Source organism: Cupressus sempervirens, chromosome 2, assembly GCF_028749045.1.
Source record: "Cupressus sempervirens isolate cs-2001-9-10 chromosome 2, ASM2874904v1, whole genome shotgun sequence".
NCBI classification, from domain to species: Eukaryota; Viridiplantae; Streptophyta; class Pinopsida; order Cupressales; family Cupressaceae; genus Cupressus; species Cupressus sempervirens.
In genome coordinates, this window is record NC_143119.1 from 182,167,128 (window position 1) to 182,186,154 (window position 19,027).

Sequence of the window (19,027 nt, forward strand, 5' to 3'; positions counted from 1 at the left end):
AACTAAATAGACCACCCCCAAAGGATGGAAATGGTCATAGTTGGATGCCCTTTCTCCTTGTGGGCCAAGAGGCAAGTAGAATATTGTAAGGGATAGAAGTATTCATAGTTGGACATTGGTATTGTTTGTGGGGGGCGAGTTGCCATGATTGGATGATTGTGCACTTTCAGGCTTAGTTGGGTTGGGTAGTTCATTGACATCCTTTCCAAGTTTCACACTAAATTAAACTATGATTGTTTATAGAATAGTTAGTTATAATGTTAAATATCACATACTTTTTCACTACCCTATGTACTTGTACATTATCGAGTTTACTTTGCTAGGTTATTGTTAGAGAATAACTTTATTGTTAGAGGTTTGTGTTTATTCCAAGGAAGTTGCATTAGAAACATTGAGAAGGGCTACCCAATTGCTATGCAGGCTATTTTTATCTTATTCTATTTTTAGCCACTACTATTTTTGTTGTCACTTTTTTGGGAAACTAATATTGAAGAAGTTTACAAATATGACCCATACAAACAATTGATTACAAATGAGACCAATATTTGGCTCCTAATGAGCATTGCTGAAACTATAACTTAGCTCCCTATAGGCATTACTGAGGCTAGTACATAGCTCCTAATGGGCACTAATGAGATCAATGTTGAGTAAGTTGTCATTGATGGCAAAGATTGTTGATCAAGGTTGTATAAATCTTAGAAGATTTCTCAGAGTAATAGAAAATTTGTCAAGCTACTTGCTGGCTTGAGACGCTTGAGACACTCAACATGCTCGAGTTGCTTACTTGTCTGCTTGTCAGTTATCAAGTTAGGATTCTGTGCCATGGCAGCATCTAAATATTCAAAGGGTCAATTTCTAGATTTCTGGGCAGTTAATGAATGAATCAACGAGCTCTATTGGAGGTAGTGGTCATGTATTTGTAGGTGTGTGTACCATTGAAGTTGAGGGCATCTTTTGTTGTGCATTACTTATTTACTTTATGGAGTGGGTAGCTTATTAGTAAAGGATTTTAGACTTCAATAATGTTCAAAAGTTAAATACAAGGGAATCATTTTTATTAGCTTGCAACTTGTGTTAGTCATTCCAGAATATGACTGGGCATTTTGAATATGATATGTTTTATTAAAACCAGAAAACACGTTGACTGTTTTGTGTTGATTATTCATAGGTAGGTGCAGTTAAGAAAAAAAGTGTCGTGTATATTTCCTTTTGAGGTTACACATTTCACCGCATGGAGCTGGCAGCGGTTTAAAAATTGGAGATGTGCATATACTTATCGAAGATGTGTTCTGTTTGGAAATGGAAGCTGCATTTTTAATTTAAATGTTTTGATGGCACAGAAGTGTTGAGTTAATGGTGTGGCCGCAGATAGAGGAGATTTCTGTGTGGAGGGACTAGTCACTAAACACATATAATATTGGTCTTCTTATACCAAGCTATTCTGCAGATAGAGTTTTTGTAATGTTATTTGTGATGTGCGAGTTAATAATAACAATTGTATTTTGTTTTTGATTAAAAAAAATGGAGGTTATTTGTGCTGTTTCAGAATGTAGAAGATGGGAGTTATGTGTGTTTTATTCAGTGTTACACGGGGACTTGCACCGCCCTCCCAAACCTCGGAGTACCTGTCCCAGAGACATCCCCGCACCGGGTACTCGCATACCCAAGTACCCCCACCTCTTCCATTCCGCAACCATGTTGCCTCTGGAATGGGGACTTGAATTTCTATTTGATTTTTGAATGTTAGTATTGGGTATGTAATTGCTAATATGTTACTAAATTTATTGTTCAATGGTTCTAGTTCATGTTGCAATTTTGCTATGTTCAAGTATTTTAATTTGGTATGTTCTACTGAAACATCATTTCATAACAAGCATCTGAAGTTCTATATGTATACTATACAACACCCCTCCCTGTCCTGTCCGCCCCTTACTGCTGTCCCCTGGCTATCCCCCATCGTCTCGAAAATGAGGCTGTTCTGACGTACCCCAGTACTGGTGTTACATTGGTTTTATTGCAGGTGTGTGTTCTTATTGTATGAGGTATTGCAGCTACATTGTGCATTGTTTTTAATAGCATGAGATGTATTTAACAAAAACAGAAAGCTGTATATTTCTTGAGCTTCTTATTGTGTTGAGTTATTGAGCTCTCATATATAAAAAATGTGATCGTGGGAATATCTCTAAAAGGGGAATCAAAACTGGAGCTGCATTTAGATGAAGTAGGCAGCATTCACTGGTCCAAGTATTGATGATTGACAGCCTAGAGAATGTTTCTGAGGGTGTTCTATTGTTAAGGAAGAAAGAGCTGCTATACATAAAATAGAGATTATCACAGATCTGTTAACTAAATCAAAAGAGGAGATTTCTGTGAGATGTGATTTTTTATGTTGCCCTGCCTGTGTTGCTATATATATTGCTTTAACTGGTAATTGAGATGACAATGATTTAAAGAGAACTGTAGACTTCAGTGTTTCAAAGGAGTTGTGAATGCATCCTTGCTTTACTTGATCATATAGACCAAACCGCTAGTTGCTTATTGATTGTGAGTCTTGCCTTCAATGGTCAAATGACATTATTATGAACTTAACTTTAATTCTTACTAGCACATTGATATGCATAGATTGGTACTATTAATGTAATGGTAATGATTTGGACATTTTTCAAACATGCCTTAGAGAATTGCATTAGGTGGGTGGAGTTGATGACTAGACTGCACCTGGCAGATTCATAAGAATATTCACCATTCCTTCCATCTTGAGTAGAAGTAAAGTTGTTTCATAATTTTAAGTTCATTGTATTGCATTTCGTTTTATGAGTTGAGGGTTAAATAGTTTCCATTGCACATTGTGAAGCCATATAATCCAAGGTCAAGTCGATATTGTCTTTGTGAACTAACATTAAGTCCTCTCATGATACCAACATATCACATAATTACAATTAATTCCACAATAAGAAGGAACCTTGAGGTTGTCTCATTTGATCACACAATCCATACACATTGTTTAGCATATGAACTTCCTTTTTCAAGAGAGGATTCAATATTTGGTCTTTCATTCTAGAACATTAAGCATTTTTGATTCTGTATGTTGTAGAGGCCTAAAACTCACATTAACATGTGCCCACCAGAATGGTAAGATACACCGCATAGATACGACTGTAAGATGCCCCATTGCTAACCGCACTTTTTTGTGCCTTTCCCACTCACATTAATTTTGTCAAATAGTTTGCTTGCAAGATGAATACTGAGATTTGTGATTTTCTCTCAGTTTACAGTTAAATATTTTGTGTTGTTATTTTCTAAGAATTTTCAGATTTCATTTAATATAGGAAACTATACATAAACTTAATGCTTTGCAACTTAGCATAGCCATAAACAATCAATTTCAGATAAAATCTTACAGATTTCATATAACTTATTCCAATCATTACAAAGAAAATTAAACTAACATCTCAGACTTGGTAATGTCTTCAACACGTGATAATGATGTCCTAAGCCTGCTTCAAATTTTGACCAGCAGTAAGGATTTCCCAAGAAGGTAATGCCAAGTTTTTAGATTGCAGATTTTATACTGGTATCAGCAATGGAAGACCTCTGACTTGCAGATATAGATCCTTAATACCCTCAAATGCCAAGTCTTGCAGTCCCATGCCAAGTATAAGCGTAAACACAACAATAAGAAGAAATGTGGCAGAGGCTGGAAGTGTATGGCAAGTACAAATATACAACTGCAACAATATTAATGAGGTACGGCTAGTTATGATGTAATAGTAGTACATATCTTCTCAACTTTCTAGAGCTTCAATGTAAAGTCTTCTATAAGGTTCAAACTCCACATCTTCTATAAGGTTGCTATTTGAAAGCAAACTCCAAATAGATTCCCAAATTATATTGTTCAATGTTCCTGAGTGTCTTTCAACAATAAAGAGAATGTCATTAATAAGGATTTCGTACTCACAAGCCATTGAAGATCTCTTTGATATTTCATTGAATTCCTATTTCATCCAGCATGCCTAAAAGTGAGCCCTTGGTGTTAATGTTGTAGTTTCAGTCAGATTGAATTGATGTAGAGACAATTCCTCTATGGTTTTCAGTCAATCATAAACTAGACAAGCTCTCTTATGTCTACTCATATATATATATATATATATATATTAATATTGACTAATTAATGATTGATCAGTACAGACATGTCTCTTCTATGAATATTTATAGGTCTTCAAAATCTGCATTTGGAGATGCACCAATCACAATGGCAGTGCTTTTTACATTTGCAGAAAACGATTCGTGCTTCTCAACATGGTACCAGAGCAAGGTTCCTTCTATAAAGCCTAAACAGCTTGAAGTTAGATATACTGAGCACTGTTAAATATGAAAGGAGCGGTCAGATAAAATAAAAATGAGATCATACATCAAATCATCAGTAGAGTTCAATCAGCCATGGAGAGGAAGAAATGGATAGATTCTAAGTAATTGACAATGAACAACTCAGGGAGTCATGCGTATTCACCTCTTTCATTATTCACACATAGGTGGGGAGTAGAATAAGAAAAAGAAATATCGATAGAGACAATAATAAACAAAAATAGCGAACAAAAGGCAAGTCATAAACAGACAGTGATAAAAAGCAGTAAGTAACAGCAGAATGTAGAAATTTCAGAATCATCAATTGCTTGATGCATATAATAAGCAAGAGGTATTAGTAGGGCAGCAAGTGGAACACATATTACCAGAAGACTATCCAGGAGGATAACAGATCAGATATAAATCAGAATAAATTATTACAACATGGCTTTGGCAGAAATATTACATATCTAATGACAAGAGTTTTAATAATATCTATCAAGAAAGATGCATTCTCGAACATGGTTGTAAATCATATTTTTCATGGTGGAAGTGATTGTCAAGAGGACTAAATTTAGGATTAATTTCCTCATCTCCAGCAAGTTTTTGAATTATTGTAAAGACAGAATGGTAAACATTATGTGCAAGGAAGACTAATGGTTATCATAAAGGAAAATCATTAATGATAAATCCTGTAACATATGAAGTAAGAGGAATAATTAATAATGAAGAACACATAAAATCTACAAGTACGGATAACTTGGATATGGGATCAACTTCACTGTGCATCCATCTACAATATACCATCATGCGTGTGAACTTCCAGGAGGATCACATAGCAGCAGGCAGTTCGAGTTTCATGTACGACAGGAAGCCACACTGCATTCAGAAATTGTGCACCAATTATATTGATATGGTGGGAAATGATTGTGAAAATTGATGTTACAATTGTATGCATATATGAGCAGCACCACTTATAATTTGATGCAGTAGTGATCTGCTCTTACTTGAGTCCATGCACTCATCATTAGCAGCCCTATTCATGCAAATGTTGGATAAATTGAGTCAACTTCATATCTAATCTTCCTCTTGGTGACAACTTTAATACATTCTTGATTGTTATGGTGTACAAATGTAGATACTGCACTGGTTATCCTGCCCTAAGGAATGAGAAATGACTGGACTATGTAAACGAGTCTGAATTTTATGCTATTGGATGCTTATATCTATTGACAGAGGACAGATCATGAAGCATAAGAGAATTCCTTCAAGAAAGGAAGATATTGATAATTGCTTGCATTCTTCTAAGAGAAAGTCTAACATTCAGAGGGAGTTTGATAGTTCATTAGAAAGGGAGGTTGATATAAATGAGAATTTTACATTGTGGGCGGAATAGTAACCAATGTTCCATTCCCATTGCTTGATGAATGCTTATAGGAAAGCACTTCTGATTTGACGTATATGGACCTTCATTCGAGAAGATTGTATCAAATAATGTGCAGATAAGTATTTATTTTTAAATCCTTGAATATCACCAATAATCCACTCATTGTAGTCTCTTCTATTTGTACTTCAATACATACTATAAAGAGTTATTTTCCTTGATCTTATCCTTTGTATCTGGTGATGACTTTGCAAGAAAATAAGAATGGTATGTTATGAATACTGTGCAAATCTCAATCTTATGACAATGGTTTCAAAAGAGCTAGAATTAATCATTTGATGATCAGGTTGGATAAAGTGAGGCTCTTGAAGTGAATATCTTTGATGATTGAGATTGAGTATTCTTCTATATTAAGAGGGAGTTTATAAATACATGTGTGCGACTGCATGATTTTGATGGGCCTACCCTTGTGTACATCATGAGAAAATAATGACTTATTACTAGAAATTTGAAAGATTGATTCAGATTCAGAGGGAGTTTGACAGGCATTTTAGGGCGAAGAGTAAGGGAGTAACTACAGGACTTGACTTCCTAGGATCATTGTTCAGCGGGAGAAATTTGAAGTGTGATATCTTCTCTATAAGGGAAAAGTTTGAAGTGAAATTTGTTGTAATGCATTCTTCTTCTGAGAGAGAATTAAGGTGAAAGCCTTTGTACTATCCTCTAACTCGGTTCATTTTGGTTACTATTTCACATATGACATGTAATGAAAGGCGATGATCTTTCATTGACATATATAAATAGAAGGTAACCATTGTAAGGTGACAATCTTATACATGGTAGACTTGTTATCATGATAGACTACATTAAGTTTTTGTCTCCGAGTGCCGGAAGTCATGATAACGAATGTATTATGGTTAGACTACATTAAGTTGTTGTCCCAGAGTGCCGAAGATCATGATACTTGTCATGATAGAGACCATGGCATTGTGATTTCTTGTTATTTGATAGACTACATTACTTTGTTATCTCGGAGTGCTGAAAATCAAAGAACTCATATCCTACTAGGATATAACATATTCTTTTGGTAGGCATCAAGGATTTGATGCCAGTGCACATACCAAAAAGGTATAAGTATGATGAATATCATATGATTGATATTTCTTTTTGAATCATTCTTCGGATTATATTGAAAGATAACATCTAAGTTGGAGAATATATGTTGATATCCTTAAATATGTCATTCAAAGAATATCATATTGACATGATATCTCTCTATATGCTTGAGAGTGTAATGTGTTCTATAATAATCCTCCCTATCTAAGAGGGAGTGTTAATGTTGTAGCTTCAGCCGGATTGAATTAACGTAGAGACAATTCCTCTATGGTTTTTGATCAATCATAAATCAGACAAACCCTCTTATGTCTACTCATATATTTATGATATATATTATATATATAGATATGTTATTTATTAATATTAATATTGACTAATTAATGATTGATCTGTAGTGACATGTCTTTGAAGAGACATGTCTATTTTATGAATATTTATAAGTCTTCAAATTCTGCATTTGGAGATGCACCAATCACAATGGCAGTGCTATTCACATTTGCAAAAAACGATTCATGTTTCTCGACACTTGGAAGTCTTTATAATACTCTCAAGAGAATTTACGTCTCATTTTACCAATGTCGTATTAATGAATATTAGTCTCCATTTACGTATTTATGTGTCCAATGTGTTATTAAATAAGGGGATCTTTATTATTTAAATCTTTCCCACTTCATTTTAGTCCCACATTAATAAAGTTAAATATAACTTATAATCTAACTTTATTAATGCATAAACGAATCATATCAATTATTTAAAATTCTTCTATTGATATTATCCATTACCCATCAACATTACATTGCCCCTACCCAAATGACTTTCTAGTGATAGTAAGTTTGCCCAAAATTATATGCAAACACCTCGGATCAACTTGTAACAAACACAACCTAGGACAAATGGCCTCAATGTCCCTAAATCTCCTGGTTAGCCTACAATACCATGAAGAAACAAGATAACAAAAAACTTGTACAACTTGCAAGAAAGGGAACATTACAATATTTATAAATGAGATTTATTTTATCAAAGGTTTGCATCTTAGACGATTTGTGCCAAAAACAAAGCTAAAACTAGTATCACTCAACATTATTTTTGATAAAGATGAACATTTTAAGTGCAATGCATGTTAGTAGACTTTCCTAAACTCAGTGAATTGTGAGGTAGGCAACCTTGAATTGTTGTAGGAGACTCATTGGTTGGGTATTTGTTGGACTCGCCAGTTTGGCTAGACTCACCAAGTCCTAGTGGAAAAACACAACTATGATTGGGTAATTAGAAATTAGGAAATAACTAATTCACTCAAAATAGTGTCTTTTGTTTTTCTTCTACACCTTAAAAGAAACTTCAATTCGCTTTGAAGCCAAAAGGGAAGGATCAAGGGGACTTATTCAGCTGGAAATGGATTTGCGTTGAAGGGAAACCAGCAAGGAGATTGAGGTAAAATTGGTGGTTGAGTCACATTTGAGCAGATTTATAGCTACTTTTTGTTCAGCTAGAGTGTACAAAGCATTGAGAAGAGCTCACTATTTAATTCAAGCAAGATATTAACTTTTTTCATTTACATTTTTTTTTAATATTTTGTTTTAGTGGCCCTAGGTGTTTCTGTAATTTATTCGTTGTATAGTTGCAAATCTTAATTTCTTTTCATATTAACCTCAAATATAAACCTTTAATGTTTTTTCCCTCTCTTTATATGTCTTTGCAACATTCTTTTGATTTATAAATCAGCATCGTCACATTGTCAACTATAATCCCAGTTTGAAGGGATCCTTAATCAGAAATCCTGTTGCTGGGGAAAGAAAGTAGAGAAATTTGTGTTATTGTAAACAAACTTTCCATTGAGTATTATTTAGTAGATTAAAATATTGCCTTGCATATATACCATGCTGAAATGTAAACTATGCTCAACTACGCATGCTGAAGTTCTTTATGAAGTGCACGTTCAACTGGAATTTTTTGAGCAGCAAAAAAGCCTAAAAAAGAGGCAAAGAGAGAAAATGGAAGCTGTTGGTTGAACTGGAGAGTCTTCTTCCATTCCTCATTTTGTCTAGATTCTATCCTTAGGTTGTGTTCATGGGAGTGTTTAGCATTTGGTCTTTAGTAAAGTTCCCAAACATGGACCCGACCTTGACTCGGCAAGGGTAACTTGACTCGTGAACCAGCTCAAACTCGGTCGTGACTTGGCAAAGTGACAAAACTCTTGAAATTTTTATGAAGAGCTATCATATATTGAAACCAGCAGGGCTAACCCGGCTTGCCATACCGGAACCAGAAGGGCTGATCCGACTCTTTGACTCGAGATACTCGCCCGATTTGTGGCGAGTCTCAAAAGTATGGTATATAGTGTGTGAATCTAGGTTATATTCATTTATTTTCCCATTCCTACTTTAGGTTGCCAACTATCACTTTAAACATTGGATTGAACCGAAGATAAACATGATGCAACTAAAAGCTCATTTGGAGCCTTTTGGTTCTATTGCATGATTCATTTCAATATAGTCAATTCTTTCTTTATTCTGTTTTAAAATAACATAGTTCATTCTTTTTCTCTTGAGTTTTTTATTTTATAGGTAAGTTGATTTTGAATTTGAACTTTCAATTTTACAAGTCGTATTATTTAATTTATTTGTGTTAGGTCTCCTTGTTGACAAAACATGGTGGAGATCATTATTGTTTGTTGGTGGGGTTAAAGAAAGAAATAGACTTTCTAGTTACACCAATGATTGCCATCTCCTCTTTTTGCTTCATTTTTTGTTATTTTTTCTCCTCAAAGGTTATATATTGAACTTCTACTTCAAGCACACCTTCTATAGGTTCATTTGGGGTATGGTATAGGTAAGATAGTATTTTGATTTGTTAATGCCTCCTCCATGTAATTTAATTTGCAATGTAAACAAATCTCTCCTTTCTTTCCCCCAATGATGGCTTGTTTCCAACAAGGGTACATTCTAACAGTGATTTTGGTTTGCATTGTGACAAAGCTGCTTTATAATTCTAAAACAATATTGCAACAACATATAAAAAAATTAAAAAAATTCATGGTTTGTAATTAAATTGTGAGCATAATATTGCTATGGGCAGTTGAATGTGGTTATTGGAACAGTATATTCAGTTACCATAACTATGTCGCCTTTGTATAAATTCTCCTCATACCATCAAATAATATGATCAAACATTTTCACAACTCTATTCTGCTTTCTCACATAAACTATTATAAAAAAAATTGGATTTGTCTGTTCTAATTGTGGCTTTGGTTGACATTGTGATAAAGTTGATTTATAAATCTACAAAATTACTTTAATATATATAAACAGATTTTTTAGCATTCACAATATATATTCCAACTATACAAGTGAAAAAATTATATAAAGGTTTCTTGAACAAAAAATTAAATGCGTAGGGTTTGGGTTTTGGTCCATCAAAACAAAGTAGAAAAAGAAATGAAAAGAAAATGATTTTTTCTAATGTTAAAAATACAAACTCACTTCTTAAATGTTACTTGAAATCAATGGTGAGCTCTTCACAATCCTTTATAGACTCTTTTAGATGCACCAAAAATAGCAGCAAATCTACCCAAATGTTATTGAATGACTGATGTTTGCCCAATCACCTAGCTAGTTTCCCTTAAATGAAATCCAATGTTGGCCAAAAAGTCTCTGATTTTTTCTTTGGCTTGAGAATGGAATGAATTGTCTTTTAGGGTGTAGGAGACAAATATAAGACACTGTATTGCATGGATTTTTTTCTTTTTCTTTTTCTTTTAAACCCTAATTTCTACTTACCTAGTTCTGGTGAGCCTGACGACTCTAAGCAAGAACTCTGCACCAGCCTCTACCAGGACCATTTAGGGTACCTATCTTGCGACTTTCCCAATTTGGTAATATTGCGGTGCATAGTGACGAGGTTCACATTCCTTTGGTTTTTTGGAGAAAATCTGTAAATCCTTTTTTCATTTTCAAATTGTTGTTTCTCCATGGAATTTAATGTTGGAATGTTTTGTCTATGTATGAATAGATGATGATATTTATTTTCCCCTCAAAAGCATATTTTCTTATGGATCTTTGAGTACACATGTTAACTTTGTTTTAAAACTTATATTTATTGAGGTCCAATTAAACTTTCCATCTTCATAATTATTGTCCCTCTAATCATTCCTCAAAACAAGTGCTTTTTAGGATTGGAAGGAAATGCTTTGTTGTCAAGTATTTTTCTAATTTCACTTTTTTTTTTCCATGTTTTACTTATATACAATATTCTTTCAAAAGCCCTCCAACATTTCAATTGTTTTTAGCATGGTTGAAAAACTTGTACTCAACTTCTTATTGAAGGCCAAAACAATTTGCTAAAAAATGTTGATAAAAAACCCTGACAACTTAAAAATTGCTTAAGTTAAATAGAAATGCATTTTGTTTTTTGTAAAATTCAATGAGGAGATGTATCTAATGAGTTAGTAAATGATTAAACAAAAGAAACAAGCTGATTCTAGATGTAACTAAATGCAAATTGGTTATAAAATGACGTCCTCATGTGGAATCCTAATGGCTGGTAGCCTGATAGTTTGAAGCAAAATTCATACAGAAAATTGTCTTCGTAAAACTATAATAAAATACTAAGTTGCCAGTTTGGGTTTCGGTTCCAAGTTCGAAGTTCAAGAACTGGTTTGCAAGTTCATCAAAATTTTGGAAAGGGGTTTGGGTTCGTTAGTACAAAAACATGTAATTTTAAAAATTATATATATATATATATATTTACATTTTTATGAAGCATGAGTTTAAATTAGAATGTAGCATAGTAGCATAAACATATTTAAACAACAAAAACTTTAAAACACTTTAAACAATTAAACTTGTAATCATAGTGATCAGACCATCATATAGTAACATAGTTCAATCAACTTCAACATCAAACATTCAAAACATTTAAAAAATCAAGTATCATTGTTTAACTAATGGAAGAAAATCTATTAATATTCTAAGTTCTTCAATCTTCATCTTCTTCTTCATCGATATTACTTGTGCTAAGGCCAATGGAATTGGCAGCAGAAGCAATAATGGTATTGACATCAAAAGCATTTAATTTTAGGGTTGTGGATGCCAAAAAACATTTAATTTATTTTCTAAAAAAACACTTTCTAGCCGTCTGTGGGGCTCAATTTGTTGCGGGTTTGAACTTTTTTGTGTTGGTTCGCTCGGGTTCGATCCCAATTTGAACCTGATTGAACCTGCAGGGAAAAAATAGTACCGTGGTTAAACCAAGTTCGAAGCAGACAAGGTCTACGAACCGGTTCAAACTTTTCCTGGTGCCGATGGGTCGGGGGGGGGGGAGGTATCTGTGCAACTTAGAGTAAATACAACATCAAAAAAATTTACCTCTTCATCTTCGTAGGTCTAGTAGAAAACTTTGGTTGTGTTGTCACGACTAATTGTGGTTTGACCTGCATCCTGGAAAATATGGTGTTAAATATTGTTTGTTAGACTCTAAAGCAATTTAGAGTACTTTGGAAATGCCATTATTGAGTGTCTACAAACCTAGATGCAACAAAAATGAGCTAAAGCAATGGTCATTGCTTGTCGGGGATAAGGGGATGGGGGAACATCAAGGATAGAGGGAACACAGTAAAATGGGTTTAAAAAACATAAACATAATTCAATGCGATTTCCCTATCACCTTCGTCTTTTATTTATTTTTATTTGAAAGTGGAGGTCTGGTGGCGGCATTCCCTAGTGGGGTCTGTTAGTGTATCAGACTGTATGAGTAATATTATTTAGAATTGTTCCTAAAGATAATGATTGAATATAAGACTGAATGATGATCAAGAAAAGCAGAAATATGTTTTATAATGTATTCGCTGATATGCACTTGGAAGACTTAGTAACTTCTGTGTTCGTTGTGTCTTACAATCAGCGAGGAAGGGAGTATTAATATGAGTGTTTGACTATGAGTCACGACCGATAGGCATGACTCATGTTTGAGTCACGTCTATTGGGCATGACACAATAGTCGCTCCTGATGACCTTACTAACGCCAATGGATGAGTATTCGATAACAATGCATTTGTTAAGGCAGTCGATAACATATTAACTTATTCCTATATATATATATATATGTATGGATGTATGTATGATTATATTTGAATATTATAAACATATAAGAACAACATAAATATCAACATAAGATTCATAATAAATCTTTATAATTTATGTTCAACTAATCTATACATTAACACTTCCTCTTAGATTGGTAGGATAAACACACAGAAAAAGTCTTTGATCAGAAGACTTCTTTATACAATGCCAGATAAGTGTTGATTCATCAATGATATGATATTGATCAACTTATATTGGACATTATGTAACATGAGAGTTGGCCTATTAGAATATCAATCGAATGATATTCACCAAGCTCTCTAGAGTAATGGCCTATTAGAACATCAATTAAATGATGTTCACCAAGTACTTAGTGTGGTATTGGCCTATCAGAATATTAGGGCAAGATATTCACAAGTACCAAAAATATATCGATACAAGCAGCTTCTAGATAATCAATTTAATGATATCTAATGCCTAGTTGTTGATTTATAAGAGAAAGCCTTTACATGAAATAATTACACAAAATGAATCATGCTACAAGTTATTGCTACAAGTTTGCAAATGAAGGTTGTTCCTTAATTCGATCAGGACATCTAGATGCTGGATGTCCAATTTTATCACATCTAAAACATTGCATCTTGGAGAAGTCAGGTTGCTTTCTCTTCCCTTCGAATTTCCTTTTCTTTTTATTTACTTTAGTAGAGAGAACTTGTAAATCTTCTTTTGAGGAGGAGACATTTTGGCCTCGAGCTACTTGCATACACTCTTCTTGTATGCAGTCAACTTTAAGTCTTCAAATTTAGGAAGTTTAGAACGAGAGCATACCCCTTGTTTGAAAGTATCCCATGATGATGGAAGGCCTTTTAGAGACATTATTGTTAAATCCTTTCCATCACAAATGTGTCCTATTGAAGAGAGTTGATTTCAAAGTTCAATTATTCTCATAAAGTATGAGGAAATTTTCTCTCCCTTATTCATTTTAATATTTGACATTCTATCCTTTAATGTGATAGTCCGAACAACATTATTTATCTCAAACATATTTCCAAGAGCATTGTACATCTCATGTGCAGTGTCTAGTGCTGAGATTACAGGAAGTAGATGAGTTTTAACACCATCCACAATGAGCTTCATGGCTTTATTGTTGTCATTTTCCCATTTTTCCAGTTCATCATTTCCTTTGGGTGGTGGGTCAGAATTTTCAATGAACTTGTTTAGGCCATGTTCTTTCAATATGAGTTTTAGTCGTAGTTTCCAGCCTGCAAAATCCGAATCACCTTCTAGTCTCATGCTGTTCACCATATTAGAATTATATTTGACTAAACTCTGATATCAGATTGCTTTTTTAAACTTGCTTTGATACCATGTTAGTGTATTAGACTGTATGAGTAATATTATTCAGAATCGTTCCTCAAGATAATGATTGAATATAAGACTGGGTGATGATCAGGAAAAGCAGAAATATGTTTTATAATGTATTCGCTGATATGCAATTGGAAGACTTAGTAACTTCTGTGTTCGCCGTGTCTTACAATCAGTGAGGAAGGCAATATTAATATGAGTGTTTGACTATGAGTCACAACTGATAGGCGTGACTCATGTTTGAGTCACGTCTATTGGGCATGACACAATAGTTGCTCCCGATGACCTTACTAATGCAAATGTGATGGGTAACAATGCATTTGTTAAGGCAGTCGATAACATATTAACTTATTCCTATACATTATGTAATATATATATATATATATATATATATATATATATATATATATATATATATATATATGGATAATTATATTTGAATATTATAAACATATAAGAACAACATAAATATCAACACAAGATTCATTTATAAATCTTTATAATTTATGTTCAACTAATCTATACATTAATAGGGTCAAGGGGCAATGTCCCTTGTAGTGTTCTGGGGCACATTTTCCCTCTTGTGTGATCATTGGATTCTTCATTTTTGAAGCATTTGTTTCCCAAAATTGATATGTTTGAACTCCCTTAGAAATGCTCTACAAATCTGCTCCAAATCAATCTAAATCCGTATAAATCACTTTGCAATACCTTGGAAGGTTTTTTTTGTTAGTTTTCATGGATCGCTGCAAATGTACTAAGCACTGCCTGTTAAGGTATGTGTTTTCCAAAGGCAGCAACCTCTTATATTTATATTAAAATATGAGCTAAGAAGAGACATGCCCCTTCATGGGACATGTCTGTTCATTATAATGGAATTATTATAATAACAATTATTATTTAACTAAATAATATCTCACATAATTAATATATATATTCTCTCTCTCTCTCTCTCTCACACACACACACACACACACACACACACACACATCTGCACTTTAGGCTCATAGTTTATCCAACTGAAGCTACCAAACATCAACACTTTAATTTTGCTGGGACAACAAAATACAATTCAGAAAATGCAAAAATAAGTTTTCCTTTCTATTGATTATAATAAGTAAAAATACAAGTCACTGATTACATACTATCAGATTTCAAGAGTATCACTGATTACATCTTGTCAGAGAGTTATATACCAAAAATATATATATATCAGTCCGCTAATTACATAATATATACTTTAGAAATAACTATGAGAAAACACTACAATATGAAGTAGCACCCTTTGTTGGCGACATCGGGCCTGTCAAATATGGGGGATCTCAACCTCTGGATTATCAGCAAACATTTCTGGGATGCCTAAAGGAGCAGTAGTAGGTGTAGCCCTGGGAGTAGAAGGTCCAGCTTTAGGATCCTTAGCAACTGGATTAGTGTCAGGTCTCTTTGTAGGAATTGAGTGGGTGGGATCTCTTGCTCTGGCTGAGCTGTTGCCAGGACAGTGGTCTGTGAGTGTGTGGGTTGGTGTAGCAGAAGAAGATGGTGCTTGGGACTGCTATGTAGCTTTAGAGGCTGTTTAGAGGCTGCTTGTTATCCATTTTTTTCCTTAACCTTTTTAGTCTTCCTGATCTGGCCTAAAAACTCTGTAATTGTAATATCACATTTGTCTCTCTTTGCTTGAGGTTTGATAGATGTGTACCCATATCAACTGCCTCTTTGAAAACTTCTGCTCCCTTCATTTAGCAACCAAAGGAACTTGACCTCTTTGACCTTTAATAAGATTGTCACCTGTGAAGAAATATTGAAATATATGAGCCTCCACAGATACTCAGTAGGGTGTCTAACCTTCCCACTGAATAAGTCATCAGTCCTAAGCTTCCATAGATGCCAAAGTATACAGAAGAAAGAATAGACGAAAATAAGTTACTACCTTTATTACTACTCATGATATTACCATAAATAATAAGCATTATGTTAAAGTTGCCATTGGGGGCAAGTCCAAAAAGATTCCAAATTTCCTTAGCAAAAAAGCATTCAAAAAAGAAATGGGACACAGATTTGAAGTTTTTGCAGACAACAAAAATCAGGCTCCTCACCTGGTTTCCTAAATGGTAGTTTGTGCAGAAGAAAGTGCCATAGGAAACATGAGATTTTAGGTTAAAGGGGACTGTGCCAGAAATTAATGCGATGTTTGCTACAGGTGTTATGGTCCAAGTTAAGATTCCACTTCACATTAAGGTGTTATATATATTTGTCTTTGACCTAAGGAAGGGGAGTGTCATCAAGCCATTTGAGGGCAGCAAATCTGTTAGAGGGTGGGCTACAACTTTTGGGTAGGTTAAGGCAGCTGGTGGCAGAGAGAAAATTAGAATATGTTCTCCATTGAGATTGAGGGATTCTGTTTCTGTTCACATGGCTTTGCCAGCTGATAGCATTTTTCTCCCAAAATTGATGTGTTTGAACTCCCTTGGAAATCCTCTTCAAATCTGCTTCAAATCAACCTAAATGCTTTTAAATCATCTTGCAATATATTGGAAGGTCTTTTTTGGTTGGGACAACAAAATACAATTCAGAAAATGCCAAATAAGCTTTTGTCTTGATGTTAAAGCCTAATATGCTGCAGCATGCAATAGATAAATAACTTATTGTTGGGAAATAGGCGATTTTTTGCATTATATTTTTGAACTTTTTGGTGATAAGCTCTGGCGAGTAAATGTGATGTTTACTCGCTGGGCAAAACTTATCGTGACAAGTTTAAGAATCTCTGATTAAATCGATGTTTATTGCATCTATGGTTTTTAAGCCTTTTGACAAAATTCAATTCAATTATAGTGTTTTTGTATAATTGCTGTGATATAGTTTATTAATATGACTTGGATTGTGGTATCTTGATTGTATAAACTTCTATGACATTTTACTTTCAATGCTAAAAATATATTATTCTCTAAGTCCCAATCAGGGCTTTGGGACTATGCTATCCTATGTCTATGCAATTGAATATTATAATTTTACTAGTTATCTTCTCTGTTTAAGGTAATGTTTCATTGATTTTTTATGATCAATTTCAACAAAATTGTTGTACTTTTTATTTGTGGTGTTGATAAGAAGTATTTTATTTAGCTTTCTGACTCTTGAAAGTAGGGGTTTGATCGGTCATTGCTGCCACGTGTTCGCAAGGCTCAGGGTGGTCAAAGGACCGGGCCAGGGAAAGATGCTGTAAGAATCACTATTGAATAACCTAGAGCTTGTGCTTGTGCATCTAGTCAGAATTCTGAGATTTAATTGTTTTTTATGATTTCTACTCTTCTTGCAACTCTCCCTGGTTATGCCTTAAAAATATGGTCTCTGAACCATCTTTATGCCCTAGAGAACTTATTGGGATGTTTTTATGCTGCAGTTACGAAAATTTACATGCTGTTTTAATCAAGAAAAGATGCTATGTAAGGGTACAGAGGTGTCACTGGTAAGTAGAAGGTTTAATCCTAAATTCTGCACAATTGTGTCTCAAATAATTGTTCTGCAATGCAAGAAACACCTGTTCAACTTGTTCTCCCCTTTGTCTAAGATGCCTTAAATTATTGTCATTTTTGTTTCTGAAGTAAATCCATTTTTTCAGTGAACATAAATAAAAATTATTAAAGTGTCATGTATCCTATCAACTCATTTTGTTAATTACAACAATCTTTCATTGTTCATCATATTGATTTCTGGTATAAAGACATTTTACTGAAGTTTTCTTTGTTTGGGAAGTTTCTAGAAAATTTGAAAAACACCATCACAACTAGGAATCTGGTAAACATTTGGAATCACTAAGATTTCTGATCCATGATAATAAGAATTCTACATGACAGAGACTGAAATATCTTAATAATAACAGTTCATTACGACAAAAAAAAGGTTGGAATCCATAAGCTTTAGGATACTGCTGTGAAAGTGGAGGGAGCTAAAATAAAGAGATTAGAGAACATCAAAATATTATCTTGATGTGAGGCTTTGCCTGTCATATCTTATTTATTCTTGCATTCAGAGCAATTTTTATGTAAACATGTGCAATGTGGATGTTACTTTGTGTATTTGTCTATATAGACAAATAGTTAGCTGGAAACCATTGAGAGGTTCAGTTTTATTTAAATTGAATATTTTTTTCAAGGCTGCTTAATGAAGACCTAGAAATACCACTCATGAAGTCCAGAAATCCTTGGAGATATAAGTATTGATGTACATAATGGGAGTTTTGTACACTTAAGTTGCAGAGAGTTATCTTCTTTGTTATTAGACACATTAGGAAGTTGGAGTACAATAGTTCTGTTGAATTTTGGTAGCTGCAGGAGTTATCTGCGTAGCTGTGGTTGCATCACCATTATGGTTGAGATATTTGCGATGTATTCTCTGCTGCATTGTCTAATCCTTTCTCATAATCAGGATGCAAAGACCTTGAAGAGTCGTCAGCATTTGGAAATGAAAGGCCATGTGCATGTACTGAAGAGACCTTTCTTGGGTAAACAAAGAGTACGCGTTGAATTTGAAGATACTTTGCATGAATGTTGAAGTCATTCATTCTATGAAGCGTCCCCATCTTTGGAGTTTGAAAGGCTGGCTGTACTGTCAGGCTTTTGGTTATCGGCTATATGCAGTTTTGGTGTTACATCTTTGATAGGGTGGGTTGCTTTTCATCAATGCTGAAGTTTATGAATGTGAATAGCAACAGTGGGTCGATTTTGTTGTATGATTGTTTTAGAAG

The 19,027-nt window shown here is 34.0% G+C and overlaps 1 protein-coding gene across 4 annotated transcripts in view; it reads left to right on the forward strand.

Annotated features, from left to right (window-relative positions):
* LOC149571676 (uncharacterized) overlaps positions 1–19,027 on the forward strand; it is a 199,057-nt gene that overhangs the window by 88,974 nt on the left and 91,056 nt on the right. For all 4 annotated transcript variants that reach the window (XM_089813102.1, XM_089813101.1, XM_089813104.1 and 1 more), the window contains exons 4-5: positions 17,428–17,502; positions 17,684–17,749. In XM_089813102.1, the coding sequence (XP_089669228.1) occupies positions 17,428–17,502; positions 17,684–17,749 (141 nt within the window). The remainder of the gene's footprint in view (positions 1–17,427; positions 17,503–17,683; positions 17,750–19,027) is intronic.